This window comes from Engraulis encrasicolus, unplaced genomic scaffold, assembly GCF_034702125.1.
Source record: "Engraulis encrasicolus isolate BLACKSEA-1 unplaced genomic scaffold, IST_EnEncr_1.0 scaffold_25_np1212, whole genome shotgun sequence".
NCBI lineage: Eukaryota > Metazoa > Chordata > Actinopteri > Clupeiformes > Engraulidae > Engraulis > Engraulis encrasicolus.
Window position 1 is genome coordinate 2,487,192 of NW_026945544.1, and position 22,573 is coordinate 2,509,764.

Sequence of the window (22,573 nt, forward strand, 5' to 3'; positions counted from 1 at the left end):
TGTCAAAAGCGACATCTAAAACATTCCCAAGAGTCACCTTAAACATTCAATCACAGTTATAGGCATTTGCACAAACACGCACGCACACACGCACGCACAAAACTTCTCCAAGTGTAAAGTGAATTTGGGATGAAGATTGACAGTAGGGTGAAGTAATCTGTAACGGCCCGGTCCTTTTCTTAACAGGCATAACTGATCCGTGATTGGTGGTTTTCTGTAGTGGCATCAGGGGTCCAAAAAGCAAGCTATCCACTCCATCACCCGTGCCATATAGAAGAACTGATGTGGTTTGCAGGTAGCATACAGGCACTGAGGTAAGCCTAATGACGTGTGACAACCGGAGGTATAAGATTATATAGCTAAAACTTGATATGCTTACTATATGGAAATCATCATCATCAACTTCTCTGCAGTAATATATATAAGTTTACTGTATGTAACAATGTACATCACTGTGCGCACTGCATAGATTTTTCTCCATCGTATAGTATTTAAATCACTAAGGATAGAGGCCATGCCGGGGAGCCCCAGTCAAAACACCAGCAGGGGGGCATGACCTCTGGTAACTGGAGACTAGTGAAGTGAGTGGGGCTGGGCATGTCTGCAGTGTATGTTGGGTGGGTAGGTAGGTAGCTATGGCTCGCAGTCTGCACTATCACAACCCGACACACCGTCCCAGATCTCAATCACGGAAATTCTACCCAAGCTCGGTCAGGTTTGTTGAGAAACAAAATCTCAAGGTTTTACCAGGATTTTTTGGTGATACACACCTTCCCCAATCCCGATTCACTAACTTGGATTTCCAGAAATTTGTGTGAATATCATCCTTCCGCCATATTGGTTGATAAAGCAGACGTCATTGTGACGATATGCCGACTTTGTGAATATTAATACCCACGCTTGCTAGTACACATAGTCTCTGCTCTTTGCTCCCCATTTCTACTTTCTCTTTTACACTTACACACACACACGCGCACACGCACACGCGCACACGCGCACACACACACACACACACACACACACACACACACACACACACACACACACACACACACACACACACACACACACACACACACACACACACACACACACACACACTTTCTCTCCTTCTCCCTCTCTCTCTAGTCTGCTCTGTCCCTGAGAGCCGGTGCTTTGTTCCAGAGCCAGCAAACGCAGGTGTCCCTGATGCTTGCAGACAAGCCAGTTTCTGTTTCACACTATTGCTCCGCTCCACACCAAGAGAGGAGGGGAGCTGCGGGCTGTGGGGAGCAGATGAGAATGACTACTTATCATGCAGACGTCCGTGTGTGTGTGTGTGTGTGTGTGTGTGTGTGTGTGTGTGTGTGTGTGTGTGTGTGTGTGTGTGTGTGTGTGTGTGTGTGTGTGTGTGTGTGTGACTGTGCGTGTGTGTGTGTGTGTGTGTGTGTGTGTGTGTGTGAGACTGTGCGTGCATGCCTGTGTGTGACTGTGTGTGTGTGTGTGTGTGACTATGCGTGCGTGTTTGTGACTGTGCGTGCGTGCGTGGGTGCGTGTGTGTGTCTGTGCGTAAGTGAGAGAAGATATGCTAGTCAGCTGAAACCAGCAGCAAACGGGAGGAAATACACTGACAAACTGCCTTCATCATGTTTCTCTCAGTCACAGACTCGCTCTCTCACACACACTAACATGTGGTCCAAGTTGAAAGCCATATCTGCAGGAATGCACCAACTGGCCATTTGCACGCAGTCCTCTTACAGTGCAATCAATCACACAGACAGACAGACAGGCAGGCGGGCAGAGAAACAGCAGTGCAGCATGTGGTACCCGAGAGGAAGTAGGCACTCCTAGGGATGTAAATAAAATCGAAATGTATCGATGTATCGGAAGTATCGGCCGATTTAAATCGAATCGCATCGTATTGTGGGACATTCTTAAGAATCGAATCGCTGGTCCCTGTGCAATGCCCTAGCTCCATAACACAATAGTAGTGGAAAAGTAATTGGAAAAAAACGAATCGAACCGAATCGCATCGTATCATGGGGAATTCTTAAGTATCGAAAAAAAAATCGAATCCCTGATTTAAGAAATCGATACCGTATCATGAAGGCTGTGATTTACACCCCTAGGCACTCCTATTAGGATCATAGTGGACACAGCTTTAGGCGGAAATGAACAAGGGAGGAGGAGGAGGAGGAGGAGGAGGAGGAGGAGGAGGAGAAACAAGGGAGAGCGGAAGAGAGGGCTAAGTGCCACGTCTTTCTGACAGGCCGCCCATAAGGCAATAAACACAGGGTCTCAAAAAAGAGCCAACAACACTCAACAAACGTGTCTAAAAAAAATAAGTGTGTGTGTGTGTGTGTGTGTGTGTATGCATGTGTGAGAGAGTAGGAGAGAGCAGAGAGAAGAGAAAACAGAGAGAAACACGGAGAGAGAGAGAGAACGAAAGAGAGAGATGGATAAATGAAAAAGCAGTTTTGTCAGCTGATGTGATGTGGCTTTGACACAAAGAGGGCGAGTAAAAGACAGGCGGCACTTTTCATCCCACAGGGTCAGACTCCAGCCCTCCTGCTGATGTTAACAACTATGGACACACACAGAGTGGCCTTCTTTTCTCGGGAAAAGGTACATAAGGGGTGATGCTCTTTTGCAGCCCTCTGGCTAAAGTACAGTCGACACTCGACAGATACACCTTTTTTGTAATTTGAGCGAAATGGATGAGAGAGAAAGATGAACCGGCAGGAGGGAGAGAGAGAGAGAGAGAGAGAGAGAGAGAGAGAGAGAGAGAGAGAGAGAGAGAGAGAGAGAGAGAGAGAGGAGGAAAAGAGACAAAGAATGGGGGCGAAGATCAAGAGTGTCAGAGAGGCATAGCAAATGCATTACAGTGAATACGAAATGGAAAGTGTATGGAGTCTGAGAAGACGAGAGAGACAGGTTAAAGTAGGTACAGCATCACGCATTACCTGTACCCTTAGAGAAGCATAATAAAAAAGGCCCTGACTACAGGCTTTTACACCCAAAGCTGCAGCATGGCTGCTTACAGAGCGTAGAAAAAGGAGGAGAGCAGAAAATGGAGGAGACTGAGGATGAGAAATATGGGTAGGGGGTGGGGGGGTAATGACATGTTTAGGACTGCAGATTACTGTGGCGGCAGAGAGGCAGGGATGCAATCAGCACGTCAAGGGGGAGAGAAGGAGATAAGCAGGGGGAGAGGGGGGGGGCACAGATACACACACACACACACAACAAACACATTAACAAACACACACACACCCACGCTGTCTCAGCAGTTTGCAGAAGAAAGCAAAACAATCAGAGCAGAACACATGAGGTCAGATGCAAGAAACTCAGGGCTTCCGCACATAGGCTCCGACAAAGTGCTGAGCACTGCTTCGTAAAAAAATCGATTCCATTGTTTTCAATAGAACCCCGCACACTGGCGCCGATGTCGGATAGGAATTAGAGACGAGTTCTATTTTGTCGGCGCCACCCATTGAGCATCAATGCTATGTTCATGTGAAATTGGGTTTGGGGGTCCGTATTCTTTCGGAAGCAAAAGTGCGCCGCAGTGCTGTCGGAGCCAATGTGCGGCCGGCCTCAGAGGTAGCGCAGCTTCAAATAAACCCTCTGTGGCACACAGTGTGTATGCGTGTGCGCGTCAATAGCAAGATCATCACGCGTGCTTAATGCACCAAACCATAAACAAAAAAATAATTTCATCAGCTGTAACGTGCCGGCTAGCTGTCATCCTGGCCAGTCTACCATACTACATCATGTTTGTTGTGGTCGTGTCAAAACAGCAGCATTCCAAAAAAAAAATACACAGACTGGCATGATTTGTAACAGAATAGAAGTCAAAATCCAAAATCCTCTCAAAAAGGCAGTGAGCAAGGCACATACTATAACTGGCAGCGGAGTGAGATGCAGAAGTGGCATCTGACAAAAGGATGCGGAGAGAGACAGAGAAAGAGACAGAGAGAGTCAGAGAGAGACAGAGACAAAGACAGAGAGAGACAAAGACAGAGAGAGACAGACAGAGAGAGACAGACAGAGAGACAGAGAGAGACAGAGAGACAACCATCACTGTGATGCTCAGCAAAATAACACCCTCTGCCCCCCCCTCTCCCTCCCTTTTGCTCTCCCCTGGACAAACGCCAAAGTCAATCAAAGTCCTCCCACATACAGACCCATTAGTCTACCTCTTTATGTAGTCTCTCTCACACTCAGTCAAACATGCACACACACGCGCGCGCACGCACACGCACACACGCACACACACACACACACACACGTTTCGGAAATGGACTGGTAGAGGGACATGGCACACCGTGTGGGTGAGGCCGGAGAACAGCCTCTGGGATAACCCAAAGGGCTCAGTAAGGGGCTCGGTGTGAAAATGGAGTGAAATTGAGCGAGAATCTGCTCAACAATTTCAGACTGAAAAAAGAACAATACAAGGGTGAGGGGAGAAGGTAGAGAATGATAGAGAAAAGTTCTACAACACAGAGAGAAAGAGAAAGAGTATGAGAAAAAAAAAGAGGAGAGAGAGAGCAAGAGGGAAAAAAAGACACCAACAGAAGCAGAGAGAACTAGAAAAGTGCTCCGAGATCACATACCTCCGCCAGGCATGGCATAATTAGGCCTAAATAATGGACAAAAATAATCACTTTGCCAATATGAACGACTATATTCCTTTCAGAACTTTCAAAATGACACATTCATGTCAGTTCAGTCATTTGCAAAATCTACCTGCTTTGAAACCTTGTGATCACGCGCTGATAGAGCCTAATTAATGAAGGGAATGTAATGATTTTGACCAGCAGAACTGAAACAACTACAGAAGGGTAAGGCCTCTTTTTTTGCCTACGATGGTGTATGCATCGTTCTCATGGGCCACTGGTTGGTCTTGGCGCTGTCGGTTGAAGCGGCATTTGCTTCCCCCCATTCCTCAAATCACTATTCACCGTTAATCAGTCCACGGGCATTGCTGTCGGAATGTGTGGTCTATCTCGCAACTGGGCTTGATTTTAAATTTAGTGAAGGGCAGTGTTAATTTTGTCGACTAGACTAAGACTAAATATATTAGTCGACTAACCTTTTGAGAGTTTAATTGACTAAATTCTGACTAACAAAAATGATCTGTGAAAGACTAAAACGAGACTAAAATGTTGAGGACTTTTAGTCGACTAAATAATGACTAAACAAAAATGATTTGTGAAAGACTAAAAGCGACTAAGACTAAGAACTAACTTTTAGTCGACTAAATTCTGACTAACAAAAATGATTTGTGAAAGACTAAAAACGACTAAGACGTAGACTTTTTTGGGGGCTCAGACATAAATTGGTACAACCACAACTAAAACCTATAAATTAATTGTTAATCAACCTTTAAAGGGACACTATGGGATTAAAAAATGATTAATTACAGCTGAATCCATCCACCGATACTTATTTGAGTCATTAGTAAATTAATGCTCTGGACCACTTTCGCACCCCACTGTCAGAAAATCCTGAATGTAACTTTTAGCAGACTGACCCTAACGAATATTGGGGGAGAAGCTTCTCAAACAAAACAAAAATCCCTTTACGAATATGTAGCACCAGCGACATATTCACATTTGTATGCACTATTGACTGCTGGCACAGTGGGATTAAAAACATTCTCACCAAAAGCTTAAGGTTAGATTTAGAGACAGGCCTGACATAAGTCTACATACAGTAATGTCCTTTTAAGACACAGTGTTATACATTTGCTATTACCAGAATGACAATAACCAAGTCCTAGTGCATTACTAAAGGCCCTGTGTTTTATTGTATTGTGACTTAAACTAAAGACTAAAATGTTTAGACTAAAACTAGACAAAAATGTTGAGGATTTTTAGTCGACTAAATAATGACTAAACAAAAATTATCTGTGAAAGACTAAAACTAGACAAAAATGTTGAGGACTTTTAGTCGACTAAATAATAACTAAACAAAAATGATTTTTGAAAGACTAAAAGCGACTAAGAATGGTCTTCGACACAAGACTAAGACTAAGACTCAACTGAAAAATGGATGACAAAATTAACACTGCTGAAGGGGGTGTTTGACCAGCATTGTGAACTTACACAGCCACAAATTCCATATTTTTGGCGATGGTAGGCTACCCAATTAATTCGACATTGTCAATCAAAATGATCTGCGGTGGTCACTGTCCATCTCGCAACAATTCACTTCCACTTCACACATATTTTAGGCAGCGGATTGATTTTACATGATTGTTTGTTAACTTCAACGAGGGTGAGGCAGGTTATATGCTGCCTGCTGATGAGCAACTTTTTAGGTTGATAGCAGCACTGGTGTGGGAGCTGGCGTCAAAGGAGACAGTCCCAACCTGTTCCGGAACCGTTTAGAATGGCGCAGGCTCACGTGTGGAATATTTGCCCGTGCTCGGCCATTATGCATGCTGTCGGACTTTATGATCCCTGTCCATCTCGCAAACAACTTGGTGTCATTCCATGTCAATTCACACGCCTTCCCCATATGACCCTCTCCGATTTACCCGATATCTCACATACAGGTACCTTTTGATGTCAATTGAAAGAATACCAAGTATTAGCACCCTACGTCCAACGGTTGCAGAGATGAAGCCCTCCAAAGTTGGGGTGCCATGCCCACTTTTCAAGACTGTGAATTGCATAGAAAATTTTACAAGCAGATTTTGACACCTGGTTTTAGTTTGAAGGAAGATACAGGCCTAAAGATCACCATGGCCCCTCAATATGACCCTGTCTACCAGATGAAGTACTTACAAATAACATGCCTTGATTATTTTTGGCTATAGTAGTACGCCTTAAAAACTGAATTTGTGAAAAGCGTGATGAAGAGTCTTGCCATTATAGGGTTCCAGATCTTGGGAACTATGAGAACTATGTATGCTTTGGGAGTTATAATTGATTTTCCATCATATTGGTGAACTGTACAGTGTATTCCAAAAAAAGTAGAGCGCTCAGACTTTTAATGATGGAATAGGAGGGACTCAAAAACAGCTTTTGGACAAAATGACCTTACGGTACCCTCTACTTCAGGCCTTAAATTAACCATGTGGGCACTTGATGACTGGAACGCCCTTTTAACCCCATGTACAGTAGCACTGTATCAAAAATTCAAGCTTGGAAAAACTTTGTTTTTCAGAGTTCTTCATATTAATCTTGGCCTTGAAATTATATGTATTTGTCTATGTCTCATCACAGTGTCTGTTTTCTCTGCCGCCATCTGCTGGTCAAAAAACGCAACAACAGTGTAATGTAAGAAAACAAAAGGGGCTGGAAAATCTTGCCCATAAGTTACCAATAAAGTAGCCTAGAAGCCTAGACGCCCGAGGGGTTAAGCTCGCTAGGCTACCAATAATTATATTTTGGTAAAATATTTTTAACGAGCATTATGCAGAATTCTCAATCATGATTACATTTCTACCAGGACACCCCCACCCCCATGTGTGGTAGAAATGTAGTGCAGGGTGAGGCCATCTTGGCACTGGCATCTTGATTGAGCATTAAGCAGTCACACTTAAGAAGTTATTTAAACTATATGCATCATGCTTGTTAAAATCATAATTAGTATTTAGCAATATACGGTATAATAATTACAGTGCTTTATTGCTAAATTATGGGCAAGATTTTCCAGCCCCTGTTGTTTTCTTACATTACGCTGTTGTTACTTTTTTAGACAGCAGATGGCAGCAGACAAAATAGACACTGTGATGAGATATAGAGAAAAACATATACTTTGAAGGCCAAGATTAATATGAAGAACTTTGAAAAACAAAGTTTTTCCAAGCTTGAATGTTTGATACAGTGCTACTGTACATGAGGTTAAAAGGGCGTTCCAGTTATCAAGTGCCCACATGGTTAATTTGAGGCCATAAGTAGAGGGTACCGTAAGGTCATTTTGTCCCAAAGCTGTTTTCGAGTCCCTCCTATTTTATCTTTTTAAGTCTGAGCGCCCTACATTTTTTGGAATACACTGTACAGTTCCCAAATATGATGGAAAATCAATTATGACTCCCAAAGCATACACAGTTTCCTAGATCTGGAACCCCAAAATGGCAAGACTCTTCAACACGCTTTTCACAAATTCAGTTTTTAAGGCTTAATACAGCCAAAAATAACCAAGACATGCTATTTTTAAGTACATCATCTGGTAGACAGGGTCATATTGAGGGGCCATGGTGATTTTTAGGCCTGTATCTTCCTTCAAACTAAAACCAGAGGTGTCAAAATCTGCTTGTAAATTTTGTATGCAATTCACAGGCTTGAAAAGTGGGCATGGCACCCCAACTTTGGAGGGCTTCATCTCCGCAACCGTTGGACGTAGGGTGCTAATACTTGGTATTCTTTCAATTGACATCAAAGGGTACCTGTATGAGAGATATCGGGTAAATCGGAGAGAGTCACCTGGGGAGATTCTAGGGAATCATGTGAATTGACATGGAATGACCCCTTGGTGTTATTTTTAAATGCAGCGAAGGGGATGTAATGCATTTTACCAGCATTGTGAACGTAGGCCTAGAGTCATAATTTATTTTGGCAACGGTAGCCTAATTAATTCGACAGGATTGTGAACCATAAGTCACAGTCCACAACAACATTGTGAACGTAGGCCTACACGATCACATATTCCATATTTTTTGACAACGTAATTAATTCGACACCATTGTGAACCAAGCGATCTGCGGGGGTGGCCACTGTCCTTCTCGCAACAGCAATGATAACATAGAGTCTAGGCCACACATCAGAAATTGAATAATTTTGGTAGCGGTGGTAATTCATTTGACGGGACTGATTACTGCCCGCGGATGAAGGCTGCCTGCAGATGAACAACTTTTTAGGTGAAATGCACTTGGTGTTGGAGCTGGCGGCAGTCTCTCCCCTGTTCCTTGCTGAGAAAGGCGCAGACACGCCTCTGCTCAGTGCTCACCGTGCGCACCTTGTGGCAGGCAGTGGAATAGCAGCGAACTAACAAACACAGACAACACACACACACAGAAACCCAGGCGATCACATAACCTCCTGGCGGAGGTAAATATGCCCATTTCTTTGAAGGATCCATCTTCTGCAAAAGGTGTAGTGTCCAGTACAGGTGTCAGATAATGGAGGATACAGCACCACACCGCATTGATAACAGATGGCCGAGCCACAGGTCATCAAGGTATATGCTAATGCCGGTCCTTCTTCACAGAGTGTGTGTGTGCGTGTGTGTGTGTCTCAAACTGTGTGCGTGTGTGAAATGCATGCATAAATTGTGTGTGTGTGTGTGTGTGTGTGTGTGTGTGTGTGTGTGTGTGTGTGTGTGTGTGTGTGTATAGCACTGGCTTTGAATGTGTGAATGATGCATGAATGGGTGTGTGTGTGGGGGGGGGAGGGCACAGACTCTTAAAGCAGCATTAACTACATACTCCAGATCTCAATACAGCTCTGGGGAAACCATGTAGGTCAGTGGGCATCTATCACAGCTACATGTTAGTGATTTGAAATTCATAGCTCAGGCGGTTTCCTGTAAAAACAATGTGCTTGTCGCGCTGTTGCAATATGGATTACGGCACAGGGTACAAGCCTGGAATAGATGCGCTTCCCGTAAAGTAATCAGCTGGGCACAGACTAGATGAGCAGGAAAACATACATACGCACGCACGCACGCACACGTACACACACACACACACACACACACACACACAAGCAGTTAGCCTCTCATCACCACCGCCCACTCCTGCCGATGACAATAAAAGTACTACTACATATCTATTTCTGTCTGCTAGGACGTGATAAACGATCTGCTATTAAATAAAATGGCAAAAACTCTAACACCTAGCCGCCACACGCCCAACTCGACACCTCAGCCGCAGATATTTATGCACCTCTGAGTCACCCAGTCACTGGTATGACAAATGCAGAACACGCACACGCAGGAATCGATAGAGCAGAGCAATCAGAGGTGGTTAAATGGGTGTTCTTGTTGGGGCAAGGTCATCAATAACAGCTCCACTGCAGGAGCAGCAGCAGACCTATCTGCACACGCTCAGTAGGGTTACCATGAGCTCATTTCCTGTTTGGGTGCATTGATTCTGACAGGACAAACAACCCGGTGACTGATATAACAGAGGAAGGCTAAATAGAGGGGCACAAGTTCAACAATGCGAGTGCCAAAAGAGAGGCATGGGAAAATCAACCAGTGATGACGATGATGTAGCAACATGTTCAAGAGTTACAAGGAAAACTGGGCACGTTCAAACACAATTCCTGAAGCTATACCCCCGAATACCTCAAGGTTTTACCTGTTAGCCAATCCAGGTGATCGCAAGGTTTTAATCCTAGCCTTGAGGATAACGCAACTCTTCAATTCAAAGAGCCATGGGAAGATTCCCACATCCCAGCACAATGTGTCGTGGGTGGCACAAGACTTTGCTCCCACACAGCATTGTGTTTATCATTTGATAAGCGACTTTGAATGTCCTGAAAAGCACTAAGCTTATAAAACTTGTGTATTATTATGACATGACCAGCCAATCGGTTTAAGACTACAGGAAACAAAGGCAAAGTGATCATAGGACATGAGAAAATAAACAGGGGGGTAGCCTAACTATATCCAGTCTCGTTGACAGAGTGTCCCTACAAATAAGACTGCAGAGTAGGCAGGCAGGACATCAACAAATGGACCTGTCTGGAATCAGCAACAGCCACAAATAAAGCAAATTGGCACTGACAGAAACCAGCAGCTGATGTTGTCTGGTGCCATGTTAAATCATGCACTGGTTGTCTGATAAGGGATGTGTAGAGAGAAAAAACAACAGCAGAGGAAGCAGAGTTGTGAATAAGGCGGGCAGCTGATTACCAACAGCTCACACCTTTCCTGAATGACTGGACCATGTGTTTTGTCACATTCAATTTGCACCAAACACTCAAGCTACTGGGAAACGTATGCACGCTGTGTGTGTGTGATGTGTCTAGTCTACATATATGTGCAAGATGCAGGGTTCCTCAGGTGTTTACTTCAGATAATCAGACATATAAGAAAACAAATAGTTATATGCAGCTTCCATCTGTCATGATATTCCGCCCAATGCATCAACTAAGAACAAGAAAACAGAAAACATACTATGAAAAAATTGTATGCAAATAGTAATTTCACTGCTTAAATGATCAGACATGAAAGTGGGAATATTAAACAATTTCTGAGTTTGTGCTGCAGTGCAGCAGGCTGTCTTGTGAAACATGCCTTGTGTGCGTGCATGTGTGCGTATGTGTGCACTGCACGCGTGTGGTAAACAGTCTGGAGCATTACAGGTGTGCTCCTAGTCATATTTCCACACCTGCCAGCAGGGCTCGAAATTAACTTTTTTCCTTTGTGTCCCGCAATGGTCCCGGATTCCACTTTGTATTGTCCCGAATGTAACCAGAAGTGTCCCCATTTTTTTCGCGCTTAAATAAGCGGTAAATTATGTCCATGTTCAATTTCATGTGTGACTAAGTTTTTTTTTTGCAGTGCAACTGTGAATTCAGGTTTTTAAGAAAAAACGAGGGTGTGTTAAATCATGAACATCTGTGCCTTGTATAGAAAAATGTCTTGAGTAACCGTGCACATTTCGTTTTTCAAGAATATATGAGCATGGTGATATGAGGAAATCTGCATTCAATGACATTATATTTGTCTATTGCAGCCAGCCTGTTACTCTGTTGTAACCTATTTAGCCTACAGAAAAAAAACAGCTTTCATTTAGTCTACTACATATCAATAACAATTCAGTGTCTGTTTAGCTTTAGTTAAAAAGTGGCAATAGTCAACCTAGTCTGACTTTGGCCACTGGTTGTGATGGGCATGCCGGTGGAAGATAGCCAGGCCGTGCCCTCCTAGTGATGCAACAGCTTCAGCCAGTCTCGAAGAGATGTGAAAGTCGATGATAATCAGGCTAGGTGGAAGAAGATGCGGTAGGTTTTTGGGCCGCATTAGGAGTACGACAACGCATTGCAACTGCAAGACGTTTCCTTTCCGCTTTAAATTCACATGACATTGACATCAAGACAATTTGATAACCTAAAAATAAATGCACAAGAGAAAAAACTACGACCGCACACTTAGGCCTACCTCACTTTCGAGAAAGAGAGGGAGGGGAGAGGGAGAAAGAGAGGGATTGGAGAGAAACAATGCGCTGGCAATGCTGTAAAATTGTCAAGATGGACTTTTCCCCTTTTCAATTAGACCTGGGCTACAAGGCATTTCTGCTTTTACCAGCACAGAAACAATAACACGGATACTTCAACATGAATTAAATAACTGCGTTTGTATGACGATGTTCAGAATATAGCGCCTTCATTTCCAGCCATTTGAATGAAACTGCTTGACGTTCTTGGCTAACAACTACCCCTGTTAGCTTGCTTGCCGTTTCCCTAACTATTTGTTACTGGAAAGTCATTTACAGGCAGTTTCTGATATGTATGAATGAGGGTTAATCTACTTAGAGCCAGCTCGCGTTCTGGTGTTTTGGGCGGACGCGACAGGTGGCAACAGACACTGCGCATTGTTTGGGGCTGTTGCTTTGCTTACCTGAAATATTAGCAAAACCGAACTCCATTCATCTCACAGGTCACAGCTTAATCATGTCTACTGGAATATATCCTTGTTGGCTTGCAAAATCAACAATCCAGAGCCCGTTTTCCCTGAGAGCATTTCTAGTTCAGGGTGAAACGGCATAACCAACGGGACAACCTCTCAGCAACAGTCAGAAGAACAACACGCTTGCAGTCGCAGCTGCGAAATCTTAATCAACATTCTAAAACACAATGCGGAGGGTTATCAGAAAGTTTTCTGTTGCTATTTTCGCTGATGGTTGCTGTTGAGTTAATGTCCCTGTGTAATGGATTTGCAAATATAATAGCCTACTTTTAGAATCTTTTCATTTATATTTTTGGACGGTCCCGGCATTGTCCCAGAAATGATAACTTTGTGTCCCCACAACATTTTTTATGGTCCCCGGGACGTCGGGACACCGTTAATTTCGAGCGCTGCCTGCCAGGGGGAATGAAGAAGACAGACGGCATGCAGAAAGTCGAGGTGACTGATAGGAAATGGTTTCCCAGTATCCATCAGTTCTTTCAACAGCAGCGAGGATGTTGAAATGTTCCACTCCAACGGTCTTTTTAAACTTCCCTTTCTCGCCCCTTGGAGAAGCCACAGATGTAGAGAAAAGGCAAAGTGAAAAGATGGAAAAAAAGAATCAGAGGACTCGTCTTGATTTTCCTATAACGTGTGTGTGTGTGTGTGTGTGTGACTACACAGCTTCACTGCAAAGAAGATATCAGCAATGAGTTTGTGGTATGTGTGTGCTAAAAGGACACTATTGATGAAAGCAAAAAAAAAGAGTAAAGAGCAAAAAAGACACACACACACAGCGGCAAACCAACATGTGTCCTGAAACTGACAGCAAAGCAGGTCAGAAAGAGGTAGACTAATGAGCCCGACAACTGCAAAGCTTTTCAACTTTTGTGCCGCAGTCGCTCAGAACTTGGCGACCACCAACAACAAAAAAGAGCATCTTCATCTCCTTTCTCAAAGTGCTTCAGTGGTTGAGCCAAGAGGAAAGCATGGACACAGAGGCAGTCACAGTCGCAGCAAGAGACAGAGAGAAGGAGGCAAAAAGGACAGAAGGACTAGACAGACAGGGCAAAGACTAACAAAACACAGCAAGAGGGAGAGAAAGAGAATGGGTAAGTGTCAGACAGAAAACAGGAGAAAAAGAAACACAGAGACATAAAAAAGCGAGGGAAAGAGAGCGAGACAGAGAGACGTAAAGTGGAGAAAAGACAAGAAGGCCATAAAGCTGCAGGGGGAAGCAGCCAGCAGCCAAACGGACTGACCAATGGGACTGAATGTGTGTGTGCGTGTTCACACTGGGCAGATTAACTTTTCATGAGTCGTCTTGGGGAGGAGTCCTGAGCGGAGCGGAGCGAACGAGGGGCAGCAGAGAAGTGGCAGCAAGTATGTTTGTGCTCGCTCAGCACCTCAGACAGTTTTCAGGCTTAAAGGTCAGTAATCTGGCAGAAACATACACTTACACACTAAACCCATAAATGCGAAGATCCTTTCGTGACAATTTCACGGACAAAAAAAAAAACAGCACGAAAGCACACAAAATTTCAACAACCCTCAAAAAAAGGCAGCTACAGCTTCAAGGAAGCATACGTGTGTGTGTGTGTGTGTGTGTGTGTGTGTGTGTGTGTGTGTGTGTGTGTGTGTGTGTGTGTGTGTGTGACTGTCAACTTTCTTATGGGGTCAGTAATCTGTTGACAAAACACACACAAAGTAAAGCAATAAAATGTGATGCTTCTGTGAAATCACTGCATGAGATGGAACGCACGCGCACACACACACACACACACACACACACACACACAGCAACTTTTATGACATTCCTCCAGCACTGTAGCTAGTGATGAAGGAGCGTGCTTTGAGGGAGCATGAGGAGTTCTGAGAATATCCATCCATACATCACTCCCTCCCTCCTGAACTCCCTTCATTCCAGCCGGGCAGCCTCTGACCCCTCAGCTGTAAGATAGCAGCACACTTATGACCCCAGGCCTGGTCTGGCTCCCCAGCTCCACCTCCCCTTCCATCAGCCAGCACAGCACAGCCAGTCCTGCCTGCATGCATGCATTCTAGAACCCCCTGTCTACATGTCACAGCCTGTATCCTGGCAACGCCATTCCAGGAAAAGTGTCTTCAGTAGTTGAGATAATTTGGCAACTGATCTGGGTTGGGAGGGACGGACAGACAGATGACCACCACGGCGTCTGAGACAGGAGGGAGGGGACTTTGGCTGGCTCCCGCCGCCCTGCACAGCACTGGTAGACTTGAAGCCAGCGCCTGTAATCGATTCGTCTGCATCACTATGCCACAAACACACACAGAAAAACACGCACACACACACAGAGAAGAGACAGCAGGGGCAGAGGCAGCAGTGGCTTCCGAACAGCCCCACCCCATCTTCACCTCCCTCACCATCCTCCTCTTCCTCCTCCAAGCCAGAGGCTTGACTGGATAATCACTGCTGCTGCTGCTGCTGCTGCCTGCATATGAGCATGCTGAAGTCCCATGATCCCACTGGCCTTACCAGTCATCCATCATGCTAACACGCCATGCTCACATGAGCTGCACACAATCTCACAATCCTAACATCATCCGCCCCATCGCCAACCTCACGTGAGCTACGTCCACCCTACAGCTACACCACTTCGCTATAGAGTTCAGTCCACCGCACAGCACACCACCACAACCCTTACTCGTACCCCATGCCACGGCAAAACCAATCAATCCTCTATCCCCACAACACCTCCACCACCATTAATCGTTGCTTACTTTCTACCACCCTGCTGCTACAAAACACATCTCCTCAGCATCATCCTCTGCTACCCTGCCTCTCCTCTTCCACCTTCATTATCTTCTCTCCTCCTGGCCCATCCAACCCTCACCCCCACCGTACCATCATCCTTACCAGCCCACAAATCTTCCCGCACAACACCTGTAGGCACCATCAATCCTTGCTTCCGTTCCACCCTCCACCACCTTGTTCTGAAGCTCCTTCAGGTTGCCCATTCATCCTACTCAGCCCTGCCACTCCAACCTTTGCCATCCTCTCCCCTGGTCCCCATTTCCCCTTAGTGCCTTTAGCGTGCGCCTATAAGAGTTGCAGTCACAGCGTTTTAATGTCACACACACACACACACGTTTGTGAGGGGAAAGTTGCACTGGAACTGTGGGGGCCCGTTTCCACTTAGGTCCAATGGAAGGTGTTCCGCTAAAACAGAACCGTATAGATTAGGCTGACAGCACAACAGTCCTACACACACACACACACACACAATATGGCAGCACTATCAAATTCACTACTGTCACAGATTCTACACACAAGCGCACATACACACAAGTTGGCCTTTTGTTCGAATGCAGTCCTCAGTCTGAGGAATCTCTGTTCTACCAGACACTGACAGCAACCTTTAAGCAACCCATCAGTGGTGTGATGGCTGCCCACTCGACACATAGGCCAGGCCGCCCACCTATGGGACATTACTGTAAATACTGTAAAACACACACACACACTAGTCGCACGCACACTAGTCACACGCACACACACACACACTAGTCACACGCATACATACACACACACACACACACTAGTCTCTCTCACACACACACACACACACACACACACACACACACACACACTAGTCTCTCTCACACACACACACACACTAGACTCTCACACACACACACACACACACACTAGACTCTCTCACACACACACACACACTAGTCTCTCTCACACACACACACACACACACACTAGACTCTCACACACACACACACACACACACTAGTCTCATTACACACAGACGCACACACACACACTAGTCTCTCACACACTAGTCTCTCACACACTGATCTCACACACACTGATCTCACACACACTGATCTCACACACACTAGTCTCACACACACACACACACACACACACACACACACACACACACACACACACACACACACACACACACACACACACACACACACACACACACACACACACACACACGAGGGGCCATGTGTTTTTGTAATCCCTGGTCCAGCTCCAAGACATTCCTCAGTTACTGTAGAAGCAGGTCTAGGTATGTATCCCTCTTGCCCTGGGGGAAGAGGACCCCTCCCCACCCCTCCCCACCTCTGCTCTCCTCCCCCATTCCCCACCACCAGAGCTAATTCTATGCCCGGACTCTGAAGTCAGCTCAGCACTGGAGTGGGAACCTGCCACCTCAATAACACAGTGAAAATTAAACGGTCAGGCCACGTTCACATGCCAGCATGAAGGCACTGCATCCTCTCGCACACACACTAGTCTCACACACACACACACACACACACACACACACACACACACACACACACACACACACTAGTCTCACACACACACACACACACACACACACACACACACACACACTAGTCTCTCTCACACACACACACACACACACACACACACACACACACACACACACACACACACACTAGTCTCACACACACACACACTAGTCTCACACACACACACACTAGTCTCTCACACACACACACACACACACTAGTCTCACACACACACACACACACTAGTCTCACACACACACACACTAGTCTCACACACACACACACTAGTCTCACACACACACACACTAGTCTCACACACACTAGTCTCTCACACACACTAGTCTCACACACACACACACTAGTCTCACACACACACACACACACACACACACACACACACACACACACACACACACACACACACACACACACACACACACACACACACACACACACACACACACACACTAGTCTCACACACACACACACTAGTCTCACACACACACACACTAGTCTCACACACACACGAGGGGCCATGTGTTTTTGTAATCCCTGGTCCAGCTCCAAGACATTCCTCAGTTACTGTAGAAGCAGGTCTAGGTATGTATCCCTCTTGCCCTGGGGGAAGAGGACCCCTCCCCACCCCTCCCCTCCTCTGCTCTCCTCCCCCATTCCCCACCACCAGAGCTAATTCTATGCCCGGACTCTGAAGTCAGCTCAGCACTGGAGTGGGAACCTGCCACCTCAATAACACAGTGAAAATTAAACGGTCAGGCCACGTTCACATGCCAGCATGAAGGCACTGCATCCTGCTGCATTCCCATTCACTTTACATGGGGTTAGATCATTTATGGCTGCACTTAACTGCGGTCTTGCTTGCGGTGCATTAGATCTGTCAAGAGTCAATTCAAGAATTGTCAAACTCTTGCCAGATGCCAGGTGCGTCAGCCAATGAGTAGTTGCAGATGCAACACACCTGACACGAATCAACTGTTCGGACGATCATTTTTAGGAGGCCCCAGTTCATCAGGCTTGGTGACCATACATCCCAGACTGTTGTCAGTAACACGGGTGCGCCACAAGGAACGGTGCTCTCCCCCGTGTTGTTCACCCTGTACACCTCTGACTTCAGCTACAACACAGAGACCTGTCACATGCAGACATTCTCTGATGACACTGCTATTGTGGCATGCATCAAGAATGGACAGGAAGGAGAGTACAGGGAACTGGTGGAGAACTTTGTCAGATGGTGCCGGGACAATCAGCTGCAGCTGAATGCCACCAAAACAAAGGAGATGGTGGTTGACTTCAGGAGAACCACCCACCACTGGTGCCTGTCTCTATCGAGGGAGAGACAGTGGAGACAGTTAGCACCTACAAGTACCTAGGAGTACACCTGGACAACAAACTGGACTGGGCTGCCAATTCAGATGCTCTTTACAAGAAAGGGCACTGCTGATGTTCTATAAATCTGTCATGGCAAGTGTCCTCACCTATGCTATGGGCAGTCATGGGTGAGCGGTTAGGGCGTCAGACTTGCATCCCAGAGGTTGCCGGTTCGACTCCCGACCCGCCAGGTTGGTGGGGGGAGTAATCAACCAGTGCTCTCCCCCATCCTCCTCCATGACCGAGGTACCCTGAGCATGGTACCGTCCCACCGCACTGCTCCCCATGGGGCGCCACTGAGGGCTGCCCCCTTGCACGGGTGAGGCATAAATGCAATTTCGTTGTGTGCAGTGTTCACTTCTGTGCTGTGGAGTGCTGTGTCACAATGACAATGGGAGTTGGAGTTTCCCAATGGGCTTTCACTTTATTGCCTGTTGGGGAGGTAACTTAGCGTTAGGAAGAGGGACGCTTGACGCCTTGACAGGCTGGTGAGGAAAGCTAGGTCTGTGGTGGGCATGGAACTAGAGGATCTCACTACTACAGCCGAAAAAAGGACACTTAACAGATTGAACTCAATACTTGAAAAGACAGACACCCCCTGCACCCGTTTCTGGCCAACCAGAGGAGCCTGTTCAGCTACAGACTCCGGGACCTTCCCCTGCCGGACAGACATACACTACGAAAGTCTTTTGTCCCCAGGGCCATCCAGCTCTTCAACAACCACACAGAAAGAGACAATTAAAAGAGATAGTCATTGGTGACTGGACTCCATAAACCAGCCCCCCACACTTGCAAAGTCAATCTGCAGCCACTACCCCCCTCCCGATTATTTTTCTCTTATGGACAGCTACACTTCACCCCACCCCGTGGAGTAAGCGCATGTACTACCTTGGACACTTTAAGGGTTGCCCAATACAGGACAATAACCCACTACACCCCACCTCAGCTACCTCACCCCCTGGAATAGCTTCTGTGAACTGCTCTACTTTTGCATTTTTTATTCTTTATTGAACGGAGGGACTTCTAGCATGGACAATAATTAGAACTACTTTGGCTCTTGTATGTTTACTTAACATGTTTATTTTGATTTTTTGTGAGTGTGAATGTATGCAACATGATACCCTACCAGGACCGTGTGTGTGTGTGTGTGTGTGTGTGTGTGTGGTTGTCGGTGTGTGTGGGTGTGTGTGGGTGTGTGGGTGTGACAATGTGTGTGTGAGTGTGTGTGAGAGAGAGAGAGAGAGAGCATGTGTGTATGTGAGATAATGTGTGACGGTAGTACTCAAGATATACTTTTACTGTAATGTTCAATTATATGTATAATGTCTTTGTGTATGTTTTGTATTTGTGTATTTATGTAAGCTGACAGACACCTTAATTTCCTTCGGGATTAAGAAAAGTACCCTACTCTACTCCACTAAAATCATCTGTAGATATAAGAAAACACAATAACAAACCCACAATATCACCACATTACATTAAAAATATTAATGAATGGCTGGTGATTCATTCATGATGATTACAAAATGAAATTCTGTCCCATTTCAATGATCTATGGCTTTCCTAAATGAGTGCTTCCTAAATCAGGCTGGCTGTCATGACCAGGCGCTTTTCTGTATGACAGTGCAGTGCAGGCAGTTCCAAAGTGTGTTGCTAGCCGACAGCCTGGCAAAGGAAGAGGAAGAGGGAGCACATGCGTTGCAACAGAGGAGTCAGAGAGAGAGAGAGAGACCGGCCCCTCCCAATCTGCAGTTATGCCCGCACTCCAGCGGGACCGTATAAATCACGGAGGCCAACTCATCATTCCAGAGAAAGAACTAGCGACCAAATCCTAATTAACTACAACACGCAGTCAACATTGCCTGGCGCACAGAACGGGGTAAATACACACCGGGCTGGTGTCGACCTCGTTGCCGCCGACAGGTTTCGCGTTGAAATAGAAGGGATGACAACTCACCATTTCTTTGTGCATTCCACCATGAGTTCCTGGTAGGACGCCACGAACTGGAATTTGGACGCGTGTTTCCCCACACGTTGCAGTCTTTTCCAAACTGAGGCCATGTTTTCTTTATGAACGGAGAGTTGCCCTTCTCCCTTTTTGTGTCCCGTTCTTGTTTAGCTTTGGCCCAGGATCGCCCTTGGTGAAGTGATTAAAAGTATCAAACTGCAACCAACTCGTGTACATTCATTGCTGATACTGTATCGGGGAGGGAAATCGTGGATTTAAAAATTGCTACAAAAAGTACAATCCCAACACAAGTGTCAAGCCATCAAAACAGTGGTGAAGGCGAAGCGGCATGACAATGTGACAAGGAAATTCCTCTCCAGTGGTCCGACTTGACAAAGTGCATGCTTTTTGGGCAGCCAAGTAAAATCCAAAGACGTTAGCATCCAGTATCGAGCCCCAATAGTCCACTGCTTTCGCACACCTACAGGGAGAGAAAAGGTGGAAGTTACGACCCGTGCATATCTTGACGAAGATAAAAATCAAACAACCAGCGTACTAGAACAGAGCCGACACCCAGTCGATTGCTACCTGCGGCATATCATGGCACAACAGGCGTATGCAATGGTATCTTTTGTCCATCTATTCAATAATAGAGCAGAAAGTGTCTAGCATGCACTGAAAAATATGGCTCTGCCTGATGCATATCCCGACGTCTGCTAGCGTAACGCTAGCTTGTGCTGGGAGCACAAACCCCCCTTTTTTCTTAAATGGCGTTAAATCACCATGTTTCAGAGCGGACACATCCTTATGTTGAAGCTTGTGGGGTATTCTCGTGAGGTATTTGGCCAACTCAACATTCCACGCAAAATTCCTCAGCTCGACCACACCGCAACCCCTGTTTTAGAACCCACTAGAGCGAGCACACCCCTGAAGAGAACTTGGGCTCACTCATCCCTCTTTACTTCTAACTTCCAAAACAAATGTATCTGCCAAATGTAATTGATTAAATGGCAACATGTTCTACATTTGTCCTGTAAAAGAGAACCTCCTTTCATAGATCATAACAACGGTAATCAAGCTGTGCCTGTGCGACCTATGTGTTTTGATGCGCCCCTATGCCAAGCTGAATAGCTCACATGAAGTTTAAACTTGACATTTAACTTGCTGGGACATAACGGGTACTTTAAATCCAGAGACAACAAATACTGCAAGCACTATGCTACACAACAACAAGCAATGACAGTGTCCCCAGAGCTGGAGAAAGAATTCTCACCATGCGCTGTTAGCTTGGATTGTGTAATCTTTAATTGAACTGGTTGACTTTTGAGGGCTAGCGAGGGAGCGACTTGAAACACTTCACTGGCTTGCTGCTGTGGTCAACTTTGGTGATAAAAACCAGTGGCACATCAGCTCTTGTGAACGATGTGAGAAACATCTGCCCTGAACCCAACACTCAAGTAACATGCTAGTTGTTATGCAGATGTTCGGCTTACGCTGCCGGGTACGCATGTAAGAATAAGAGACGAAAAAGGAGACGAGACAATTTCCACTCACCTCTTTAAATATGATTCCCAGATTCACGCTCCCATCTCATTACACTCCCATTTCATCTCGCTCCCACTAGCCAGACTAACGGTACCACCGCCATATTACGGAGCCAGTTATCTTGTTGATGTTAGTTTTTTGTTTCTAACCCTAACCTTAACCCTAACCCTAAACCTAACCCTAACCTTAACCCTAACCCTAAACCTAACCCTAACCCTAAACCTAAACCTAACCCTAAATTGCTTGTATGTGGCAGTATATGATAATACGTGAAATATAATCGGGTGGGGACCGCAAGTCCGGGAGTGATAGAAACACCGGGGACCGCACGTCCGGGAGCGAACTCCGTTGGGAGTCTCAGTCTGTATGCCTTTAAATATTTAGCAAGCTAGCTTAATCCTCCTTTGAATGGTGCGCTAAGTAGCAAGCTAGCTAGCGAGCTACCCGGCTGCATGTAGCCAGCTAGCTAGCTAGCTTGCCAATTACCAGAGACGTGTGTATGAGCCATTTAGCAAGCACAAGCTAGCTCGCTATAATAACACAAAAGTACCACAAATTAATCCTTGGCGACGAACACCTTCCAGGCCTCTTCCAAGTGAAAAGCGTGTGTTGACTTGGAAATGTGCGAGGTCAGCAACAACAAAAAAGGAAAAAGCGACACGCGTAACGTTAGTCAAGCCCCAAGCCGTGAAATTCCAGCAACCTCGTCCTGACAAACTCAACACTCAACCTTCCATCATTTCCCCCCTTTTACATTCAGTCAAACAT

At 45.8% G+C, this 22,573-nt stretch overlaps 1 protein-coding gene across 2 annotated transcripts in view; it reads right to left on the reverse strand.

Annotated features, from left to right (window-relative positions):
* ehbp1 (EH domain binding protein 1) overlaps nt 1-21,791 on the reverse strand; it is a 286,125-nt gene extending 264,334 nt beyond the window's left edge. The window contains exons 1-2 of one of the 2 annotated variants that reach the window (XM_063192821.1): nt 21,534-21,791; nt 20,270-20,741 (exon numbers count right to left, since the gene is read on the reverse strand). In XM_063192821.1, the coding sequence (XP_063048891.1) occupies nt 20,270-20,373 (104 nt within the window). In that variant the 5' untranslated portion in view covers nt 20,374-20,741; nt 21,534-21,791. Of the gene's footprint in view, nt 1-20,269; nt 20,742-20,848; nt 21,504-21,533 lie in introns of those variants that run through there. The other variant, XM_063192822.1, reaches the window with a different exon arrangement.
* Between the last annotated feature and the right edge of the window lie 782 nt (nt 21,792-22,573).